We start from the raw sequence: 22,161 nt of genomic DNA, 5'->3' as shown, positions 1-22,161 counted from the left end.
CGTGTCTATATTTTTCAAGCTGTTTAGCTTCTTGATCTAAATTACATTCTAGGAAGGGGCTGATGATTGCCTTATAGTTTTGTATTAACTATATTCTGTAGCATGATGCATCTCAGAATTAATTGATATTAGGAGGCGCCTGGGTGGCTCAGTCGGTTTGGCGTCTGCCTTCGGCTTGGGTCATGATCCCAGAGTCCCAGGATGGAGTCCCACATCAGGCCCCCTGCTCAGCGGGAAGGCTGCTTCTCCCACTACCCTTCACCCCGCTCTCGTGCTCTCTCTCTCTCACTCTCTCACTCTCTCCCTTTCAAATAAATATATAAAATCTTTAAAAAAAAAAAAAAGAATTGATATTAGGATGTGTGTGTATTATAGATTTACATATTCTATCTACTTTAACTTTCTGAATGTAAGAGGAACATTATTCAAAAAAGGTTGCATAATAAGTTCATAATTTAAAGGACGTATTTTTGGTATATTCCTTCCTATAGAAAGAGGCTCTTGCAACCTAACAAAATTCTATGATACAAAGCAGTATGCCTTTACTCAGAATTTCATGTGAAGCCAAGTTACACTGGTGATGGTTTTTTCTTTGAGAAAAGTTGTCGTCTCAGAAAGTGAAATGAAAATGGTTTTTGAGCTTGGCACTTGGGCTAGAGCCAACTTAAAAAACTCAAAGCATAAAATAAAAAATTTTCTTTAGACCTGTCTTCTCCTCAAATCATATCAATTCAAAAATATTTTCAGGCTCTGTCCCCATGGCTCAGACTCAGGTGGAGATAGATTTCAGTTTGTTGCAGGTAAGACAGAAAATTTTAAACCAACAAATAAATAAATATTAGAAGTTTCTTTAGGTCCTATTTTTCCTCTTTTTTTGTTGGCTGATTTTCAGCCCTCTCCCAGTTTCTTTCTTGTGCTATAGCAAGCTTCAGAAAAAACTTCACCATGAGAGCAATTTCTAAGTGCTCTCTTCTTCTTGCCCAAATCGTAGCAGAGACATCTAAATGAATCTTAATCGTTTAGTAAAACTGAATGTAGCTTCTCTAGACCATAATAGTTAGTATTACTCCATTGTGAGCATATCTGGATTGTAATTAAGAAAACTCAACATTGCCACTGACACTGAAGTGCTCTGGGAAAGTGCCTAATTTACATAGAGCTATGCCAACTCTCTATCTTCAGCATCTGGTGCATTGTGAAGGATGATGTGATTGTACATGCAAAATAGGGAGACACATAATGAGGACAGAAAGCCACTCTCTGGATTGTCTATAGGTCAATTGAATTTCTGAATTTTAATGCCAAAAAAAAAATCATTCAGCTGTTGTGAATATCTAGTACTATGAGGATAGAAATGGCAGTGATCTGGCTTTGGTGCAAAGAAACTGCCAGATTCATCCATCCATCCATCCATTCATTCATTCATTTAGTTAGTCCACAAATATTTATCAAATACCTTCAGTGTTACTTAGGATTGTGTTAGGAAGCAAGTACCAGATGCCCAACTGGAGTAGTTTGAATAATACGTATTAATTTTTCTTGTATAACAAGAAATCCAGAGGCATTGGTTGGTGATATTGGTTCATTGATGACGTAAGTACCACTATTGCAGCAGTTCTCCGGATAGGATAGCCACTGAAGTTGCAACTGTCATATAAGCATTCAAGACAGGCAGTCGGAGGATTGAGGACAGGTCAGCAGTGACTTTGTGCAGCTGGAGACAAGGATGGCCTCAGTCATATGTCTGATAGTTAGCAGACTAATTAATCCAGGAAGCCCTCAGGTGGAATAGTTACTCTCTATTCCAGGTGACCTTTCATCATGGGGGATTCCAAAGAGCAACAAACCCCAAGCACAAGCACTTTCAAGCCTCTTCCTGTGTCATGCTGGCTAATCTCTAATCCAAATAAATCAAATGTTGGTCATTTGATTCAGATAGAAGGCCTAGGGACAAACCATAAGAGACTCAACTACAGGGAACAAACTGAGAGTTGCTGGAGGGGAGGTGGGTGGCGGGGATGGGGTAACTGGGTGATGGGCATTAAGGAGGGTACGGGATGTAATGAGCACTGGGTCTTATAGGCAACTGATGAATCACTAAACTCTACCTCTAAAACAAATAATGCACACATATGTTAATTACATGAATTTAAATTAAAAAGAAAAGGAGGGCTGGGGAAATAGACTCCACTTCTTTTTTTTTTAAAGTTTTTATTCAAATTCCAGTTAGTTAGCATACAATGTTACATTAGTTTTATGTGTATGATGGTATAGTGATTCAACGCTTCCATACATCACCTGGTGCTCATTACAAGTGCACCCCTTAATCCACATCACCTACTACACCCATCCCCCCTCACCCCCCCCACCCTGCCCTTGATGGGAGATCACGTTGCAAACAACTGCACAAAGAGAGAGTAAGATTTTTTGGCCATTTCTACGACCAGAAAAGGGGATCTTAGTATCACCTGACATAAAGAGATGATCAACACAAAAATTAAAAATGAATCAGCATTGCTAAATCGCGATTGCTATTACGTTGAGATTTTCAAACCACCACAACCGGTACAACCATCCCCACCTCCTTCCCAGATTCTCAGCCCTCAGACTGAACTTTGGGTTTATATTACATCCTACTTCCAGTTTAGCTAAACTTAGAAATTTTCAAGTCAGAAGAGAAGGGGATATATGGCTCAAGGCAGAACAACTATAATTCTGAATTTTTTGCATATCACTGCACCTGAAACATTGTTGTATTTATATTACTGGTTTCCTTTGATTTTCCAGCTTTCCTGATGCTATCATTAAGATGAACAAAACAGGGCGCCTGGGTGGCTCAGTTGGTTAAGTGACTGCCTTCGGCTCAGGTCATGATCCTGGAGTCCCGGGATCAAGTCCCACATCGGGCTCCTGCTCGGCGGGGGGTCTGCTTCTCCCTCTGATCCTCCCCCATCTCATGCTCTCTCTCTCTGTCTCATTCTCTCTCTCAAATAAATAAAATCTTTATAAAAAAAAAAAAACAGTTTTAAAAAAAAAAGATGAACAAAACAAATTGCAAAGTGCCAATATTGTGAGTTTTCTTTTCCCATGTGTGTTGGCAGTTTCTAAAAGCTATTCTGGATGTTTAAATAAAGTATCTGATTTTTTTATGACAACATAATTGACATACCTTATTAGATTCAGGTGTACATCATAGTGATTTGATATTCTTATACATTATAAAATGATCCCCATAATTAAGTCTTAGTTACCATCTGTCACCATAGAAAATTGTGACAATATTACTAACTATATTTCCTATGCTATACATTGCAGCCCCATGATTTATTTATTCTATAACTAGAAGTTTATACCACTTAATTCCTTTTACCCATCTTGCCCCCCCCCCCCCCCCCGGTAATGAGCAGTGTGTCCTATTTCTAGGAGTCTGTTTCTGTTTTGTGTTGTTGGTTGGTTTATTTTGTTTTTTAGATTTTAGATATAATTGAAATCATACAATATTTCTTTCTCTAGCATAGTAGCCTCTATGTCCCTCCATGTAATTGTCAATGGCAAGATTTCATTCTTTGTCATGACTGAGTAATATTCCATAGTATATTGACCACATCTTCTCTATTCATTTATCTATCAATGGACATTTAAGTTGCTTTTATATCTTGGCCCTTGTAAACTGCTGCAATGAACACAGGGGTGTATATCTCTGTTCAAATTGGTGTTTTCTTTTCTTCTTTTTGGATAAACACCCAGAAGTAGAATTGTGGAATCATATGCTAGTTCTAATTTTTAATTTTTTGAGGAATCTCCATACCGTTTTTCATAAAGGCTGTACCAGTTTACATTCCCACCAATGGTATACCCGGGTATTTTTTCTCCAAATCCTCACCAATACTTGTTACTTCTTGTCTTTGAAACTAGCCATTTTTACTGGTATAAGGTGATATCTCACTGTGGTTTTGATTTGCACTTCCCTGATGATTAATTGAGCATCCTTTCATGTACCTGTTGGCTATCTGTAATCTTCTTTGGAAAAATGTCTACTCAAGCCTCTGCCCATTTTTTAATTGGGCTTTTTGTGGGGGTTTTTTTATATTAGGTAAATGGTAAATATACTATGGAATATTTTTTTATATTAGGTTGTGTGCATTCTTTATGTATTTTGGATATTAACCCCTATTGGATGTATAACTTGCAAATATCTTCTCCCATTCAGTAGGTTACCTTTTTGTTTTGTTGATGGTTTTCCTTACCATGAAAAAGCTTTTTAGTCCAATGTAGTCCCATTTGTTATTTTAGCTTGTTCTGCCCTTGCCTGAGAAGACTGGTCCAAAAAATTATTGCTCAGAATCCTGTCAAAGGATTTACTGCCTGTTATCTCCCAGGATGTTTATGGTTTTACATTCAAGGCTTTAAGCCCTTTTGAATTATTTTTATGTATGGTATAACATAGTGGCCCAGTTTCATTCTTTTTCATGTAGCTGTCCAGTTTTCTCAACACCATTTGTTAAAGAGACTGCCTTTTCTCCATTGTATATTCTCCCTTCCTTTGTCATAGATTAATTGACCATATATTTCTGAGTTTATGTATGGGTTCTCTATTCTATTCTATTGACCTATGTATCTGTTTGCATGCTAGTTAGTACCATATCGTTTTGATTACTGTCACCTTGTAGTGTAGTTTGAAATCAGGGTGCAAAATCCCTCCAGCTTTGTTTTTTCTCAAGATGACTTTGGCTATTCTGGGCTTTTTGTGGTTCCATACAAATTTTAAGATTCTTTGTTCTAGTTCTGTGAAAAACACCATTGGTATTTTGATGAGGATAGCATTGAATCTGTAGAATGCTTTGGTTAGTGTGGACGTTTTAACAATATTAATTCTTCCCATCCATGACCATGATAGCATTCTTTGCCAGGGAGTATTCTCAGTTTTAAGTTTTTCCCTTTCAGCACTTTACATGCCAGTCTCTTCTGGCCTGCAAATTTCTGCTGAAAATTCAGGTGATAGTCTTGTGGGCTTTCCCTTCTATGTGACTATTTGTTTTTCTCTTGCTGTCTTTAAGATTCTTTATCTTCAACTTTTGTCATTTTTATTATAATGTGTCTTGGATGTGGATCTCTTAGGCTTTTCTTGTTTGGAACTCTGTACTTCTTGAAGCTGGATGTCTGTTTCCTTCCCCAGGTTAGAGAAATTTCAGCCATTATTTCTTCAAATAAGTTTTCTGCCCTCTTTCTCTTTTTCTTTTCATCTGGGCCACCTATAAATTGGATGTTAATACCCTTGATGTTTTCCCAGAGGTTGCTTTAACTAACTCCACTTTTTAAAATTCTTTTTTTTTCTTTTTGTTATTTTGATTGGATGATTTCCATTGCCTTGTTTTCCAGATTGCTGATCCATTCTTCTGTGTCGTCTAATCACTGTTGATTCTCCCTAGTGTATTTTTTATTTCAGTTATTGTATTCTTCAATTCTGACCGGTTCTGTCATATTTTTTAACTCTTTGCTGATGTTCGCACTGTGTCCTCCCCATTCTTTGGTGACTTCAGTGAACATCTTTAAGACCATCACTTTGAACTTTCTATCAGGTAAATTATTTATCTCTGTTTCATTATGGTTTTCTTCTGGAATTTTATCTTGTTCTTTCATTTGAAACATACTTCTCTGTCTCCTCATTCTGTCTGACTTGTATTTTTTCCTATGAATTAGGTGGAGCAACCACCTCTCCCCATCTGGAAGGAGTCACCTTGTGTAGGAACCTTCCCTCTGTAGACTGCGTATGCTGGGAGCTTTGATAGACGTGCTGGAGCTGGAGCCAGTGTGGGCCAGGGAAGTCCCAAGGTGTACCACACCAGGGCCAGCCTGGTGGAACAGCTGAAGTTGATGTAGGTGTGGACTAGGCTCCTGGGGCATGTTACGACAGAGCCACTTTGGTGGGACATTTGGAGCCAGAACAGGGGTGGGTCAGGGGATTCCTGGGACCCACCACATCAGTGCCGCCTTGATGGAATGGCTGGAGCTGGGGTGAGATGGGGGCTTGGGGCTCTCTGGGTTGCCCTAGAAGGCTGGCTAGGGTGCCAAGACCCCTGCTACCAAGGGAGGGGGGAAATGTAGGAAATGGAACTTGCTAGTGCCTCCCCCTCCTGAGAGAGTTCTAGCAGTTCCCACCTTTTAGCAATGTAAGGTTAGTAAATGGATTTCCTTCACTTATAGTCTAGTTTGTCTTTAAGCTTTTTTTTTTTTTCACTGTGTCCCAAGACAGGCAAGTTGGTGCACTGGCCTCAGTGATATCCTTTCCTACTCCAGATCATCACACTGTGGGGCAGGGGGCGGGGGGGGGGGGGGGGCCCTCATTCCCATTCCCCCCTCTCCTCTACCCTTCTTTATGTGGTCCCCCTATCATTTGTTGTGCAGAAACTGTTCCTAATAGCTCTATATGTAGGTACAGATTTGGTGTACCCATGGGACAAGATGAGTTAGGGTCTTCCTACGCCGCCATCTAGCACACAGCTTCTAAGTGTTCGATATTATTGGAAGTAAATATTTAGAAATGAGGACCTTTTAAGATTTCTTATTTCCTCTTTTACTTTAAAATTCATGTGAAAGCTCTGGCCTGCTTTTATGTAACTCAGACTGCCTATATGAAGTGGTGCTAAGCATAGAGCAGATAGTCTATAAATATTTTCTGATAAGGAAAGCTAAACTCTTCCAAACCATTCAGGCATTTCAACAAAAAACAACCATGCTTGTTGTGTGGTATTCTGTAGAGGAAAATAAAACAGTTGGTTTTTATTTTTCACTTCTCAAGGGGCTGGGGAAAGAATGCATATGCCTAAAGAGGTTTTGGGCAGTTCTTCCAAACTACAAAAATAACCAGCTATCAAATTATTTTGCCATTTCAAACACATACACAAGAATCCGATTAGATCCAAGAGTGTTCTATGATCAAGGTTTACACATTTCATCCTCACATGAAGGTTAGGTTATGTTTTCTGAAGTTAAATTAATTATAATAAACCTGAAGGTATCAAAGTCTCCCACAGAGGCTGTTTGAGCATAATTGCATTATAGCATAATGTTCTCTTATTTTATCATACATCTATGAGAGAGGCATATAAAGCATTGAGAGCCACAGGCTTTTCACCCAGGACTCACCCCTCCCAAGATTTCCGTGTTCTCAGCTGTAATTTACTCAACCTCCATGACATCCTAATAAAATAAGAGAAACTGTGTGTCTTGTTCAATTCCCCAGGATTTGGCTTCTCAGGCAATAGGTGAGTTCAGGGTTAGAGACACCTCTCTCCCACTTGCTATCAATTTTATAGATCTGACGAGGCCTAAGAGGTTTTATGTGCCCTGTTCTTTCTCTCTTGTCTAAAGTCTCCATCAGTGCCAAGAGCATCTCACTGGGAGTTTGAACTTTCCTTTAATCTAATCCATTTAGAAAATGACTCACAATTTATTGAATAAAGTAGAGAAAATTGATACCTTTTCATTAGGCTGACAAAGTCTTTTTCACTGTTGGCATCTGAAATGTGTTTTCTATTTAAATTTTATTTATATCAGTCTTCTCTAGTGGGAACAAGATTGAAATGAAAGAGCTTACAATCAGTGTACAACTTTCCCATTAAGGCCAAGATTTCAAGCCCTAGTTTTGCAAAGGAGCTTGATGCCAATAATTTTTTAATTCTTTTTTTTTATTTTTTTAATCCCAATATTTGGGATTAGTTGCAAAGTGGAATCAACCAAAAGTGATTTTTTAATGTATCAATAACAGTAAAAGTGATTATTTCATATATGAAAAGAATAAAATGTATTTAACTGACATTATTTGATTATGATAAATCTGTAGCAATTTTAGCAAAAACTATGTATAGAATTTAATAATAACCTCACAAAGTATTTTTTAACATTGGGAAAATACTTGTGTACAAATATATTCCTCTAGAGAGCCATTTCTAAACTGTAAGAACACAAAGAGCTAGTACTCAAAAGATATATACATGTGCATGTGACTCAAATGTTGCTTATAAGGGGTGTGTGGGTGGCGCAGTATGTTGAGTGTCCAACTCAGTTTCTGCTCAGGTCGTGATCTCAGGGTTGTGAGATTGAACCCCACATCGGGCTCCGCGCTCAACACAGAGTCTCTCTCTCCCTCTCCCTCTGTCCATCCTACCCCTCCCACCCCACTCTCTCTCTCTCTCTAAATAAATAAATCTTTATTTAAAAAGTTGCTTATAAATATGTTTTGAACATATTTATAATTATTATATTATATTTATATTCATTGCTTTGAATGTACTTTCTCATGAAATTCTCCCAATCTTTTGATATAAGCACTATTTTTTTTCTTTTTCTCTATTTCTTTTTTTTTAATTCACTCATTTATAAATTCTAAACCTGTCTTGAGTTACTCCATGCCATTCAAAGATGAATGCAGTAGGATCCCTGCACTCCAGAAGCACATTGCCTGGTGAATAGGCAGGTACATGAGCTAGTAATTCTAGACCAATGTAGTGAGGGTTACAGTTGATGTAGTTGAGTTATTGGCCATATAGTTTCCTCAGTTGTTCCTAACATCACTTTCAGCTCTGCCCTTCTTCACAATTCTGGAGTAGGCAACCAAAATCAATGCCTATCCCTTCTGTGTGAATGCTGCCATGTTTATGTAGCATTTCAGCTGCTTGCTTCCTCCTTCTTCCATCTTGAACATCACTGCCAAATACATCTTTCCCAACCACCCTGATAATCGTGTCTTCCATTTGCACACAGGATCTAGAATATTCAGTGACTTACCATTTCTTTATGGGGGTGGGGGGACTGAGCTTCATGCTTTCAAGAACTTCTACAATCTTATTAAGATTTTCTCTTCCCACTCCCCAGTGTGAGCCTACTCTTCTAGTACAATAATGTACTTACTGCCAAGCAAGCACTTTGCTCATTTATACCCCCTTACAGTAATTCATGCCAAAATGCCAATCGTGCCCATGTTGAGAAACTGAGCTGAGCTGTAAGCTCTCAGGGCAAGAACTATGTCATGTTCATTATTTTATCCATCTCACTAAATCAGGTAGTCCTTTGACTACAGAAAGTGTGCAAAGAACTTTTACTGAGTTGAGACCCAAATATTGTCTATTGAAATGATGAACAGGGACTGTACCTCCTCAACAAGATAATGCATATGTGCTGTATTTCTTAAGTCCATTGCTTATCAGTACCTTGTTCTCTTTACATGGGAAAATGCCTCAAAGTAAACAGTAATAACAACAACAACAAAAGGATTTCTGGTCTATTTAAGATTTATCACTGAAAGAGGGATTGATTCTCCTTTGACAGTCTCTCTTTGCTCTGTAGCAACATGACCTGGTATAAGGGTGAAATCAAAACTCATGATTAAAGTAGCTTTAGTGATTTTAAAAATCTCTCAAGGAAAGATGAACATTCTTGGAAAAGTTGAAGCTCAGATATTTTCCTGAGCATGACACATTCATAAGGCAAATTCCAGAACTCCAGGGTAAAAAGGAGCCTCTTTCATAATCACCACAGATAAGAGAGGGTTGGTTTTTGCAGCTGATATTTAATTAACTCAGTTCTTCTAGGGGATAAAAAGTCCTCATAGAAGTTAGTCATCTACTTCACAAATTTCTTGTGTCTTCAAAAATTGTTCACTACTGGGACTTTTTACCAAAACACTATAAGTAGTAAAATCGAGCAACATGTAGCTCAGTCTAGGAAGAAACAAGTGTGATATAAACTGGCTCTTACCCAAAATATTTTTTTTACATTAACTTAATTTTATAAGAAACTAAATGTTTTGTGTTTGCCTCACGTGTTTTGAGTTTATTTGAAATTTATTTTCGATAATCATACACCAGAGAGAATTCATTCATTCACTCAGCAGTCAGTAAATGCTTTTTAAGAGTTCTGTGAATCCTGAACACAAAACTTGAATGAGTTTGCACTAATATGATGCAAACCATAGATTTTATCATTAGGCAGATCTGCATTTTAGTGTTAATACCTACACTTCCTACCAGTGTAAGCTTGGCAAAGTTATTTAACCCCTCTGGCCTTCGGTTTTTTCATCCATACAATAAGTTCAAAATAATCCCCACCTTTAGGATTGCTATGAAAATTAAGATAATATATTTAAAGTACCTAACACAGAAGAGGCCATCAAAAATGTCAGGTGTCATTTTTATTACTGCACTGACCGTTATAATTCAAGATATTTACAATTATTTGTTTTTACATTTTTCTTATTACAAGTATCTTCATAAGAAGAATTATAAAAACAGTTAAGTAACATTCATATTAGCTCGCTGTATTAAATCTAATCAATCATTCCTCTTTCAATAATCTGAAGGTTTTAGGTAGTTTCCAGTGTGGGAGAAGAGGGAGAAATTTATAAATCCTCTCTGAATTTTCTTAAAGTTTTTTCAGGAAATATGAGTGTATGAAAAAAATTAGGAAAAAAGACTATAGTTTGACCTAGGACATGAAGTAATATACATTAAAATGACTGTGTAATGCATAAATCAGAAGCAAAATCAGCCTAATAGCATCTTTAGAAAAGCAACACCGGAATAATGAACTAGATTCTAATAAACGAGAGGGTAATGTCAAAGCATCAAACTCTAATTAGGAGAAGCAAGTGTAATATGAATTTTTAGAGATTATAGGCGGGTCTGGGGCTGTTTTAATTCTTAGAAAGCCTTTTGTTTTTACCTGTGAGCCAGTGCACCTTTACTACCTGGAATTAAAGGTAATCTGTGGGTTTTGAGATGCCTTCTTTTTCCTATTGTCTACATTGTCATTGAGAAGATATTAACGCTTAAGAGAAAGAGAAACTGTTTTGTTAGCTTGCAACAAAGTAGGTCAGCTCGGAGAGGGCAGAGAGCAGCCTAAAGAAGAGGGCACAGTGTCCTTCTGAAGGAAGTAAAGATGCTAAAGCTGACCTTCCTGCCAGTTGTTCATTATTTGTGTGCCTCTGTGGAAAAAAAAATGTCACAACCGCTAAATGGGAGACTGTCAAGAAAGGCAGTTTCCCGTCAGAGCTAAGATCAGAGGGTTTCCATTCTTGGTGTCGATTCAGGGCAGCTATCGTGAGATATTAGGTGGGATTTCAGGGGACAAGTGTGGCAAATGTCACCAGCCTGTTGCTGACTGAGTGCCGGCCAAAAGGAAGCTTTAGATTGTGGACTCTCGATAAACACTGCCAAGCCCTGACTTTTATCTTATGTTACCGGAAACCTGACAATTTATTTTTGTCCCCTTTCAACACTACAAGTGTTTTTCTTGCTGCCAAAATACATGCATCTCTTATTTACTATTGGCACCTATTAATTCACATAAGTAAGTTCCCTTACCTATGACTGGAATGTGGCCCTATTCCACATCCTCATCAACAGAGCCCTGCTATTGAAAAGAAAAACACTCCAGGGGGACCTGGGTGGCTCAGTCAGTTAAGTATCTGACTCTTGGTTTCTGCTCAGGTCATGGTCTCCTGGGTTGTGAGATCCAGCCCCACATCAGGCTCTGTGCTCAGCGGGAGTCTGCTTGAGATTCTTTCCCTCTGCCCCTCCCCCACTTGTACCTGCACACTCGTGCTTTCTCTCTCTCCCTCTCCCCCCACCCCCACTCTCTCAAGTAAATAAATAAATCTTAAAAAAGAAAAGAAAAACACTCTTAGCTCTCATAATCATTTTGTACCCTGTGGAGGATTTGTGTCTTCTGTTACTACTTTGTGTTTTACCAAAATATCACATTGTTTTGCATAGGGATAGACCATTTACAAGATTTTACTTGCTATACTTGCACGCTATATTCCAATGGAGATTTATTTTATGTCATTCAGCCTGGTCCACACATAGGGTATGAATCAAACAGAGGCAAAATTACCCTTGGAAAATTCCTTAAATTGACTGGATAATAGAGTAGACATGATTTTGCATATAATATCAAAAGTTTGCAATCCATACACTGGATTCCAAAGGAGGGAAAGTCCAAAGTAAGGGTAGTGTAGAAAGAGGAAAACTTGAATGCAGGCAGATGGCCGGATGTTTAAACCATTCTGCTTGTAAGTTAGCAATGTCATCCCTCTACAGAATGCCTAATGCTCGATGGGTGGGGAATTTCAATGTACTCCTGCTTCACTTTGCCAAGGGGGGAGTATCACTCCATTCTGTTTTAATATGAATCCTCTGTGATGTTAACAGATGTCCTCTGACCTCTTTGTCTTTGCGAGGAGGAAGCATCATGGTGGGGACTCTTCTTTGGGGGGTAAGGGGATGAGGGGTGAGTATCTACAGAACTAGGGTTCCCGTCCAGTATGAAAACAGCCAATCGGAAAGTGCTGGAAAGAGACACTGGCAGACATTTTGAGAATTTGGGATGGCAGAAATAATTCTTCACTCATGAAGGCATCAGGGAAGATGTGGAGCTTCTTGATTTGTGTGGAGTGCATCCAGTCACTATTTTATAAAATCTTATTATCAAAACAAAAATAAAATGGAAAAGTGTAGCCACTTTTTTGTGAACTCCCATGCACTCAAAATACTATAAAAGTGTACACCTTTTCTTTGGTAAGAACAAAAACAAGTCTGTGCTATAAATAGATCCACTAAATTCGTTGCCAGCTTCGTGTTCTGGTCATCTTTGCTATTACCCTGAAAAGTAAAGCTTTTTTATCAGAGGCTTAACTTTCTAAAGTTTCAGCCACATCACATCAAACATCAAAAGGAAACCCAGCTCACATCAAATATAACTTTGATTGTAAACAAATACTTTTATTAATTATTACTCTTAGTTTTTATTTTGCAGGTTTTCTTTCATGCTTTCATTTTGTTTTTTCTCAAAGGCATTAGGCTGGGGGATAAACCCTAACGCTGGGTGGATAAACTGGGCTTTCTGAAGGAATAGCTCTGTCATTCTGAAGAGCAGTTAATACTTTTGTCCCCTTCCCTGCAAATAAATAGTACAGGTCCTTGGTTTGTGAAAACTAACATAAAATTTCCTCCAAAAAGTATGTCTCCCCAATCCATATGTTTTCATCTTTTATTGTCTGAGGAGATTTTTGACAAAATGTTGCTTGATCAAACCAGGCAGCATAAAATTATATTTGTGATGTAAGACTGATACATGAAAATATTACTCTTCTTCAGAGAGAATTCTTAGCTAGTCATAGAAGCTTAAAGAGAAACTACTGTACTTCAAAGAGAATTGACACTTCCAGAGGGTCACAGCACCCATGCCCAAGTTGTTTGGATGAATGCAAACACCCTTGTTTCTTGTTTTTGTGCAGCTTCCATAGTGATTGGGAAATGGTGGTGTGAGATGGAGCCTTGTCTAGAGGGAGAAGAATGTAAGACGCTACCTGATAATTCCGGATGGATGTGCGCTACAGGCAATAAAATTAAGACTACAAGAGTAAGTTTATTTCTTTCAAATGTCTCATGCATGTTACCAACCATACTGTTTACCTTTGTGTTCTATAATCAGCCCCCAGAGAAGGTTTGAACAGGAGACAAGAAAGCCTTTTCCCTGACAGAAAACATTCTTAACCATTCATATCGGTTAATCTCAAGTTAGAGATTGTACTTGATTTTTCCATAGTGAGCAGTTCAGTATTTCTGTGACTGGCTCATAAATAAGGCTGGGTTGCCATAGCCAAAGGAAGAGGAACAGTAATTATTCAAATAATTCAGCCAACAACTATAGTGCTCAAAAGAGCTTATAAAATAAGGGTCTTGCCTAATTCATCCAGATGGTTTGCTAAAAAGCACTGCATTTAAGTACAGCCATTTTCTATAGGTCTTTCAAAGAATTATTTGATGGTCTTTTAAGGAAGTGAAAGGTTTTTGTGATGTGAATTTTCATTCCTTGGTTTCTGTGGTAAAATAAGGAGTTATCTTCAAAATATGTAACAACCTGCATAGTGAGGCCATCCAACTCATCAGAATTGGTGTTGTGATGGCAGATAGGAAAGGCCCCGCTAGGCCAGCCATTGACCCTATAATACTAGATCATAGGAAAGTGTGGGAGTCCTAAAGGGGGGAAGATCGGGGGAGGGGGTGGCACTCAGAGCACTTAAGAAAGTATTTATTCAAATGTACTACAGAACTATGTTAATATTTTTACAACCAGTAGGGTTACACATATCTATATCATGTGACCGTGAGCCCTGTTACATGTGTATGTATTTTAATGCATTGGGTATTGTTGAAAGCAAGCTCTACTAGTTAAAAATTCCAACATGTTGAACTTGTAGCCTTCCAAAAGGGTGACTCCAATTTAAAACGACATCTGTGACTCCCACCCCTGTATAATGAGTTTTAAGTTGATCTTTCTTCTCAGTGTTATCTTTTCAAGAAATAAAACTGATACTTGCACCCTTGGGATGCAGAAAACATAATACCTTATAAAACATATTTTATATATAAAATAAGTAGAGACTCTTTGCATATCAAATTTAGTTGCCCGTATTGACTACAATAAGCAGTAAATGGCTATGCCTCCTTGGCTCGTGGCCAGGAGAGGTTCCTGAACATCTTAGCTTGTTAACATGTATTTTCATGCACCTGAGATGCTCAGCATGGATTATCATATTTCAATGTAAAGAAACACCCTCAGGAGAGATTATTCGAAAATGAATCCAGTTCATGACATTTACCTCCAGAAACCATCTTCATTAACTGATGGAGAGTGGATTTCAGGTTTCCCTTTGGTTACATTTTGCCTGAAACTAATACGACCAAACAGTCTGAAGATGTCCTCACAAGTTGGTTTTCTGCTACTCTGAATCACGGCCGGTATGATTGGAATTTGATCACCATTATTTCAAGCAGGTTGCTAATATATTTTATTCTGCCAAATCTCCATTTCCTCTTTCAAATGATAACTGATCTCCCTTTATTGAACATAAGCCTGCTCTCATGGTTCCTCCAGACCTGAAACTCAGTAAAGAACAATAATACAAGTCAAATTATTTCAGGATTTAAGTATGTGAAATTCCAAGGGTACCAACTAGGAGACTCTTTGGAAGACAGAATATAAATAAACAAAACACAGAAATGTTAATGCTACTTTTTATGACTGTGTAACTTTCTTTGATTTGGCCTCTGTAGAGTGTATTTTAAAACATATTGTAAATATCTCCCAGACATTTTCTGTTCTCCCGGAAGTACAGTGCAGGTCTGATCACAGTAATAGAGTCTGGAGCTCACTGTGTTTGCTACTGTCCTGGGTGGGCTAAATGCAACCAAGACAGTTGAGTGTACAAGAGAAATAAATCGCCCATGCAGTTGGTTTGAAAGCAGAGGATGTACCTGTTCTAATGTGTGTGTCCATTTCAATCAAGGAAACAAGAGATTGCTCTGTAGTCATGTGAGCAACATATCACTCAACTAATAAATCTCCACACTGTCTTTAGAGAAGGTTAAAGGAAACACGAGGAAAAGCTGTACTTTTTTACACCTTGAGAGGACTCAGACACTATTACTTACTTAATTTTCTCCCCCACTTCCTTACAAAGAAATTCACAGTGAAATACATACTTTTAAACACAAAGGCACAATTAAGTCCAGCTGATACGTACAGGCGCTTTCCCTTCTGTATAAATGACGTGCCAACACCAGTCCTTAGATGATATGCTCCAAAATAGGTTTTATATTAATTTTTCTAGTACGCCCTATGTGATTTTCCCTGTCAGAGTATAAATACGCCTACATACTTCAAATATTGCCTCTGGCAGTTTAACTTTTAAAAACAGTTTAATAGACAGATGTACTTTAATTATGAGTCATAGGCTTTCATTGTTCTGTTCTTATCTAAGAAGTAATCTTTAGGATAAAAAAAATCAAGTTCTTAAAGTAAGAAGAAAAATAAAGAAAATCACCTCTGGTTCTTATGTGTAAGACTGATTCAAAGAGAGTGCTCTCAGGAAAAAAAAAAAAAAAGAAAAGAAAACATAAAAGCAAAAAAGACAGAAGAAACATGCCCAGCTTGTTAATAGCAACTGAGAGTTTCCTGTTAATTTTTAAAAGTAACTCCAATATGAAGAAATTTGCAAGATAGAGTCCGAGATGTCATTTTTCCTTTTTTGGTTTTTTTCAAAACCTTATCATCCCAAGCCAAATCCTCAGCAGTCTGTGAAATGTAGATAAACAAAAGATATTCCAAACTGTGATCTAATTCAGACTTTCATGATGCTCATTTTTTTAAGGAGGATGGAGAGTAGAAATTCATTGTTTCATTTATTTTTTTTTTGTTTTTTCTTTTTCTTTTTCTTTATTTGTTTTTTTAATTATGTTTCATTTAAAGGACCAGACACAGCAGAATGGGAACTAGCCAGGGTAACGGGCCACAATCTGAAGGAAAGCCTTGAGAAAATTAGATCTAGGTGATAATATAAACTACAGAAGGAAGGAGAAAAGATAAGTAGAATCAGGTACAGGCTTCCCTTTCAGGAGATTGGGGAGAATAAACCTAAGGAAAAGAGGAAGCTTCCTGAATGTCATTTTACAGAGAGAAAATAGTTACCCTTGAGAAGTTTTCCAAAACCTAGCAAGGGGTACAATAAAGCTGGTGACAGAAACCCACCTGGGGAGAAGTCTGGTACATCTGGGTGAAGTGTCAAGGCTAAATTTTAACCCTATTCCCTCTTAACCATTGCTTCAATTGTTTCATTAAATTGCTTTGTTGTTAGTCTGTGGCAAGACTCACCAATCCTGATAGTGACAAGAGATCTTCTCTTATGGTTTTAGAAACCTATTGGTTTATTTCTTTTCTTTAAACATATATATCAAAAACTTAAGTTTGCAAGTTGATGACGCTATTGGAAAATTGGCTCTGTAGATTCTGGATTTGCCAATCTCCAAAATCAGATGAGCTAATTCCCTATAATAAATATTACATTTAATATATACAAAATAATAAGGTATAATATGGTATATGTATTTTAAAAAAAGAAAGTTGGGGATGCTGTATCCAATGCATTCAGCCCTAAATGTATACTCTGTGTATTCAGGAATGATGCCTTAATTTAGAAAGGTAGACTTCTCCCTGGAGAAAATAAGTTGTTTGACAATGCTGTAAAAATTCACATGTAAAAAGTGAACATTCGTTGTTTGGGGACATAATGAGGAAGGGAATAAAATGAGGAGAAAACTAAAGGTGCTTGGAAGGAAAAATCAGCAGGTTAAAATAGTAGAACATAATCTGGTATAATACCTGGGAACATATCAGGCAACTTCGTTAGTATCTTTCAGACTAATGAGAAAATCAACAGTTAGATTTCCACAAGGTGGAGTCAAGTTGCCTTCCCTAAAAGGGTGAGTTAGCAGACCTCAGACTGCATACCTAAACACAATGGCTATCTTGTCAAATTGATGTTTTACACAAATCCACTACAGTCATTTGTCCACACCTTCCTGGGCCCATCCTCCTAATAGTGACTCAGACCCTGCATATCTCCATCCATTCTCATCAGCCAATGTTTTTTATATTAGAGAAGTGTAAAGTACCAGCTTTGACATATCCAAGCTTTATCATTCAAAATTCACTCAAAATTTCCACCTGGTCTGAAGTGTTATGAAAGCCTTTACAATCCTGATGTCCAGACCATTTTGCATGAACTACCTTTAAGAGAGAAGGGTAGGAATGTGGAGCAGTGCAGGGGGAGGTGGATTTGGAAATGGCAAGAAGGAAAAATAAATCAATTTATGCTGTTAAAATTGCCCCTGGGTTAGAGTGAACTCATTCATTTCTTTAACCAACAAATATATTTAAGCCTCTTCTATCTAAAGTTAGTGTATTAAGGTTTTAGGGATGTGATGGTAGATATGACCCATCTCCTATTCTTCCATGAAGGGTAGGGCCTAAAGTTGGGGGGTACCATGGGGGTGAGAATGGCAAGTCGATAGAAAGGCAATTCCAATTCAGTTTTGTAAATGTCACTTTCTCCCTCCTTTTGATGAAGAAGAAGACAGTGGAAACAGAAGGTGATAAACACTACTAGAATGTAGGAAACCAAAGTTTGGAAGAATCTGTTATTCATATGGAGAGGATAAAAAAATAAATGTGTGAAGATTTCTCATACATGCTGCCCTGGGCACAACCAACTTTTGAAAGCAAACTTTTATTACTGTTCCCACCCAACCCTGAAACCTTTTCACGGACTCCACGCCTGGACTCAGAACACTCAATTCCTAAGACTATAAAGAACTAAGAGATGATGAAGAAAAATGCCTATGTCCTAGAACTCTAAAGTAGAACCTTCAACTCTCTTAGAATCATCATTTCTGCCCCAAACCAGTGACTCTCTGTGCATGCATCCTTTTGAACATTAGAGTCTTTGGGACCATATTCAAATATATTAAATGGTACCAGTAGTGGTAGAAGTATGCTCTTGGTTGCCCTTGAGTACTATGTCATTGGGAGGAAGAGTTCCTCATCCTGCAAGGGTCTCCTATGTTCCTAAGAAAATGTGTTCTAATCCTGGCAGTGACTTTACCTTATGTCACCCCTTTAACATGTTACAGCAGGTCAACTTGACAAGGCCACGGAATGACCTACTCAGTTCAAATTCTCATCAAACACACCGGACTAACTACATATTCTGAAGGGCCCAGTGCAAGAATGAAAACACAGGCCTCTTGTTCAAAAATTAGTAATAATTTCTTTTTTTTTTTTAAGATTTTATTTATTTATTTGCGAGAGAGAATGAGAGAGAGCACGAGAGGGAGGAGGGTCAGAGGGAGAAGCAGACTCCCCGCTGAGCAGGGGACCCGATGCGGGACTCGATCCTGGGACTCCAGGATCATGACCTGAGCCAAAGGCAGTCGCTTAACCGACTGAGCCACCCAGGCACCCCTAGTAATAATTTCAAGACTGCAGTAGCAGGTCATTAAATGAAGTGTGGGGCCCTGTTCAGCACAGGACTCTGGGCAACTGTACAGATCATGTGCCCATGAAGCCAGTCATGGTTATTCATTGCTCCAGAGTCTATCTCCTCAGCTGTGGCAAAATAAAAGTAATGAATTGATAAAAAATACGATGGCCTGTCAGTGTGCTTTTTGATCACCATTTGAGAACTACGGCTCTAGATTAACATTTTTGGCTTCAGAGCACTTGAAAGAAGCAACGTACTATAAATTCAAGATGTCCTCATTTTCTGCCTATTCACCTTTCTTTATGCCTTCATTTTGTTCTTTTCTCCCTGAAATTTCTTTCTTTCTTTGGTTTCAGATTCACCCAAGAACCTAACGGAAGCATTTGTTATAGTAGCAAAGGAAAATCACCTCTGCGGAAAATAAATTTTAAGAATTTAAAACATCTTACACATTACAAGCCAAATGGATTTCTTATTTGCACTTTGACTGGTTACCAGATAATCACAGTGCTTTTACTGTGTGTCACAAAGTATCCTATAGTGAGAAGACCCCGCGCTTTTGGCAGCACCATGGAAAGTGGGTTTAAAAAAAACAAAAACAAAAACGGTTTTCTCAATGAAAATTTTTGGGATTACGAAGAACGATCAACTATCTTCTAATTTGGATCTATAGTTACTTTGTACCATTTTAAATATATGTATATACATAATATTTTGAAATATTATATATTCTCTTCAAGAAATGAACAATGCCACAGGTTGAGACGGCTGGTGTACCTCTTTGAGTTTGGATGTTTTGTTTTGTTTTGTCGCAGTTTCTTTTTTTACTGGCAAGGAAGAAGACATGTGCCCCTTTTGAAATTTCAACATGGCACTCACACTGGAAGGCCAGCTACAGGTGGACTCCTGGAATCTGAGGCATCATAACCATACTGAATTGAGAGCTTCCTTCCGTTTCTACCAGATGGCCCAAGGAAGCACATCGTCCTGTTTTATTGCTTTCTACCCGTGCAATATTAGCATGCAAGCCTGGCTTACATAACCATACTTTATATTCAATTGATATATAATAACCATTCTAACCTCTTCCAGGAAAGTATTTTTAGAACTACTAGCTTTTCCACAGATAAGACAATGAGGATTCTTGAGGGAGCTACTCCACCATGCTATTAAGACTCTGGCAAAATTATGGTAGAATATGGATCCCTGTGTTAATAAGTTCTGTAAATACAATGTCTTAAGGCTTGGTATAGCTGTCCTAGACTGAAGAAATATCCTCCGATTAAATCCAAAGCCTGGCATCATTAAGTACATAGTGCTGTAGCCACAAGTCTTATCATGGCACCTCTTTCTATGTTTGATTTGCTTTTTCCAAGAGTATTCAGATCTCTTCTGAATCTGAAGATTCAGGAAGGCCATTAAAGCAATTAGGTTTCAGAATGATCTATGTGACCAAATGCTGGACAGCCCTATTAAAGTGGTAAATAACTTCTTTCTAAACCTACCTGTCCTCTTTATTTGCCATGTATTTGTCCTGAGTCAGCTTTAGCCAAATCCAGAGAACACCCTGCTTAGAGACTTGTAGTCAGCCAGAATTTTTTTCCATGAGGTCTTTGCTGCCAGTATTTCTAATCCCAGTATTTTGAAAATCAGAAATTCATTACTATAACTGCTGTGTTCTTAGCCCACAAAATGAAATGTCAAATCCCATTACAGGGTTTCTGTACTGGCCACTTAGATGAGACATATGGGGCTCACTTCTAAAAAAGAAACTTCTGTCCATCTTCTCTTGTTAAAAGTTACTCAGATGATGATTATAGAAAAGAAATATCTATTATCTACCTGGGATAGCATAATAGTACTATACATTCCAGTTACTTAACCTAGCATATTTCAAGTATATCTGTTTTTTCTCCAAAGCCTTTTCTCTAGAATACATGTTGTTAGGGCCTCTTATTACATCACCAGCACAAGTGGTCCCCTAGTGTGGATTTTTAAAGTTAAACCTCAGGTAAAATCTAGAGGTTCCTTCATGTCTACCAATATAGCTTGAAGTCTGATTGAATATGTAAATACTCTAATCAGATAGATTGATTCTGTATCTCAAATGCCTATAAAAAGCATCCAGAAATGGAAATGGAACCCTAATTGCAAAATCTAGGCTTTCCAAATACTTTCACAAATATTTGCCAGAAGATAGCATAAAATTCATATAACCAAATCAGAATCCCTTGAATTTATGGTCCATATTCATGTACCAAGTAATATATTAGCAATTGACTTTCACCTGTAAACTTCAGAGTAAAACCTGAAATCATGAATGCAAAGAATTATCTGGAATAGTACTTCCCCAAATGGGGAGGAAAAAACTTCCATAATCAAATACATTGGGAAAAAGTTTTTAAATAAAATAAAACAGAAATATTTACCGAGGAAATTTTCAGAGCCTTTAATACACCAGAAGTGATGTATGTCTTCAAGAAAGACTAAAACATGGGTTGCCAAGTCAAGAACTTCCAGAATCCAGACATGTAAGGTGGTTACTTGACAAATGGACAGTACATCCCTGCCTAATGAGAAACTGCAAGAAATTATTTGTGTGAGGACATATTCGCTGCCTTGTCACATCTTCAGTTTTTTTCAATAGAACCAGAAATCTGGATTTTTATATAAAATCTCCTAAGATTCTTAAATAAGATTAACTAATATGAGATGTTTGTCATTAAAAATTCTACAAGCACTATTATTGCCCCCAAATTCCCTGATCATGTGGCTTTTTCTAGGAGATGAATGTTTCCTGGAATACCCTTTTAAAAAAAAGCATTAGTCCTAAATGAAAATCCAATGGGAAGAAAAAAGAATATTCTCTTTTCTATGGACTCATGCATACAAACCCTTCTCACAATTTACAATATGTGGGGCTCACAGTTTCTCCTGTTCTGTAACCAGAGCCTGTAAGTCAATGAAAGAGTCTAGAGGCCCAGGTCTGTCAGTTCATTTCCTAGTGATCACTTCGTGCAATAACCTCCCTTGGAAAGACCTAGAAGAAGAGAGAATGGGGGAAAAGACCACATCAGAATCAGGCAACCATCCAATAAAACAGTGCAAATATTTGTAAATGTCATCAAATTCAATTTGGATTCATCAAGGTCCTCATACAAATGTGTGAACCATCAAGTTGTACTTAAATTGGACCCACCCCAGTTAGGGGGATTCAGTAGCTATCCCGTGCCTACATCTATTGTTTAAAAACTTTTATCATGTATTGCTGGTAATAAAGA

The 22,161-nt window shown here is 37.7% G+C and overlaps 1 protein-coding gene across 1 annotated transcript in view; it reads left to right on the top strand.

Annotated features, from left to right (window-relative positions):
- TAFA1 (TAFA chemokine like family member 1) overlaps positions 1–20,380 on the top strand; it is a 511,119-nt gene extending 490,739 nt beyond the window's left edge. Inside the window, exons 4-5 of the mRNA XM_034997249.1 lie at positions 13,295–13,419; positions 19,237–20,380. Coding sequence (XP_034853140.1) covers positions 13,295–13,419; positions 19,237–19,254 — 143 coding nt within the window. The 3' untranslated portion in view covers positions 19,255–20,380. The remainder of the gene's footprint in view (positions 1–13,294; positions 13,420–19,236) is intronic.
- Positions 20,381–22,161: the final 1,781 nt, after the last annotated feature.

Source organism: Mirounga leonina, unplaced genomic scaffold, assembly GCF_011800145.1.
Source record: "Mirounga leonina isolate KUSES-001 unplaced genomic scaffold, KU_Mleo_1.0 Mir_94, whole genome shotgun sequence".
NCBI lineage: Eukaryota > Metazoa > Chordata > Mammalia > Carnivora > Phocidae > Mirounga > Mirounga leonina.
Note: the sequence above shows the minus strand (reverse complement) of the source record. Positions and strands in the feature narration are given on the sequence as shown.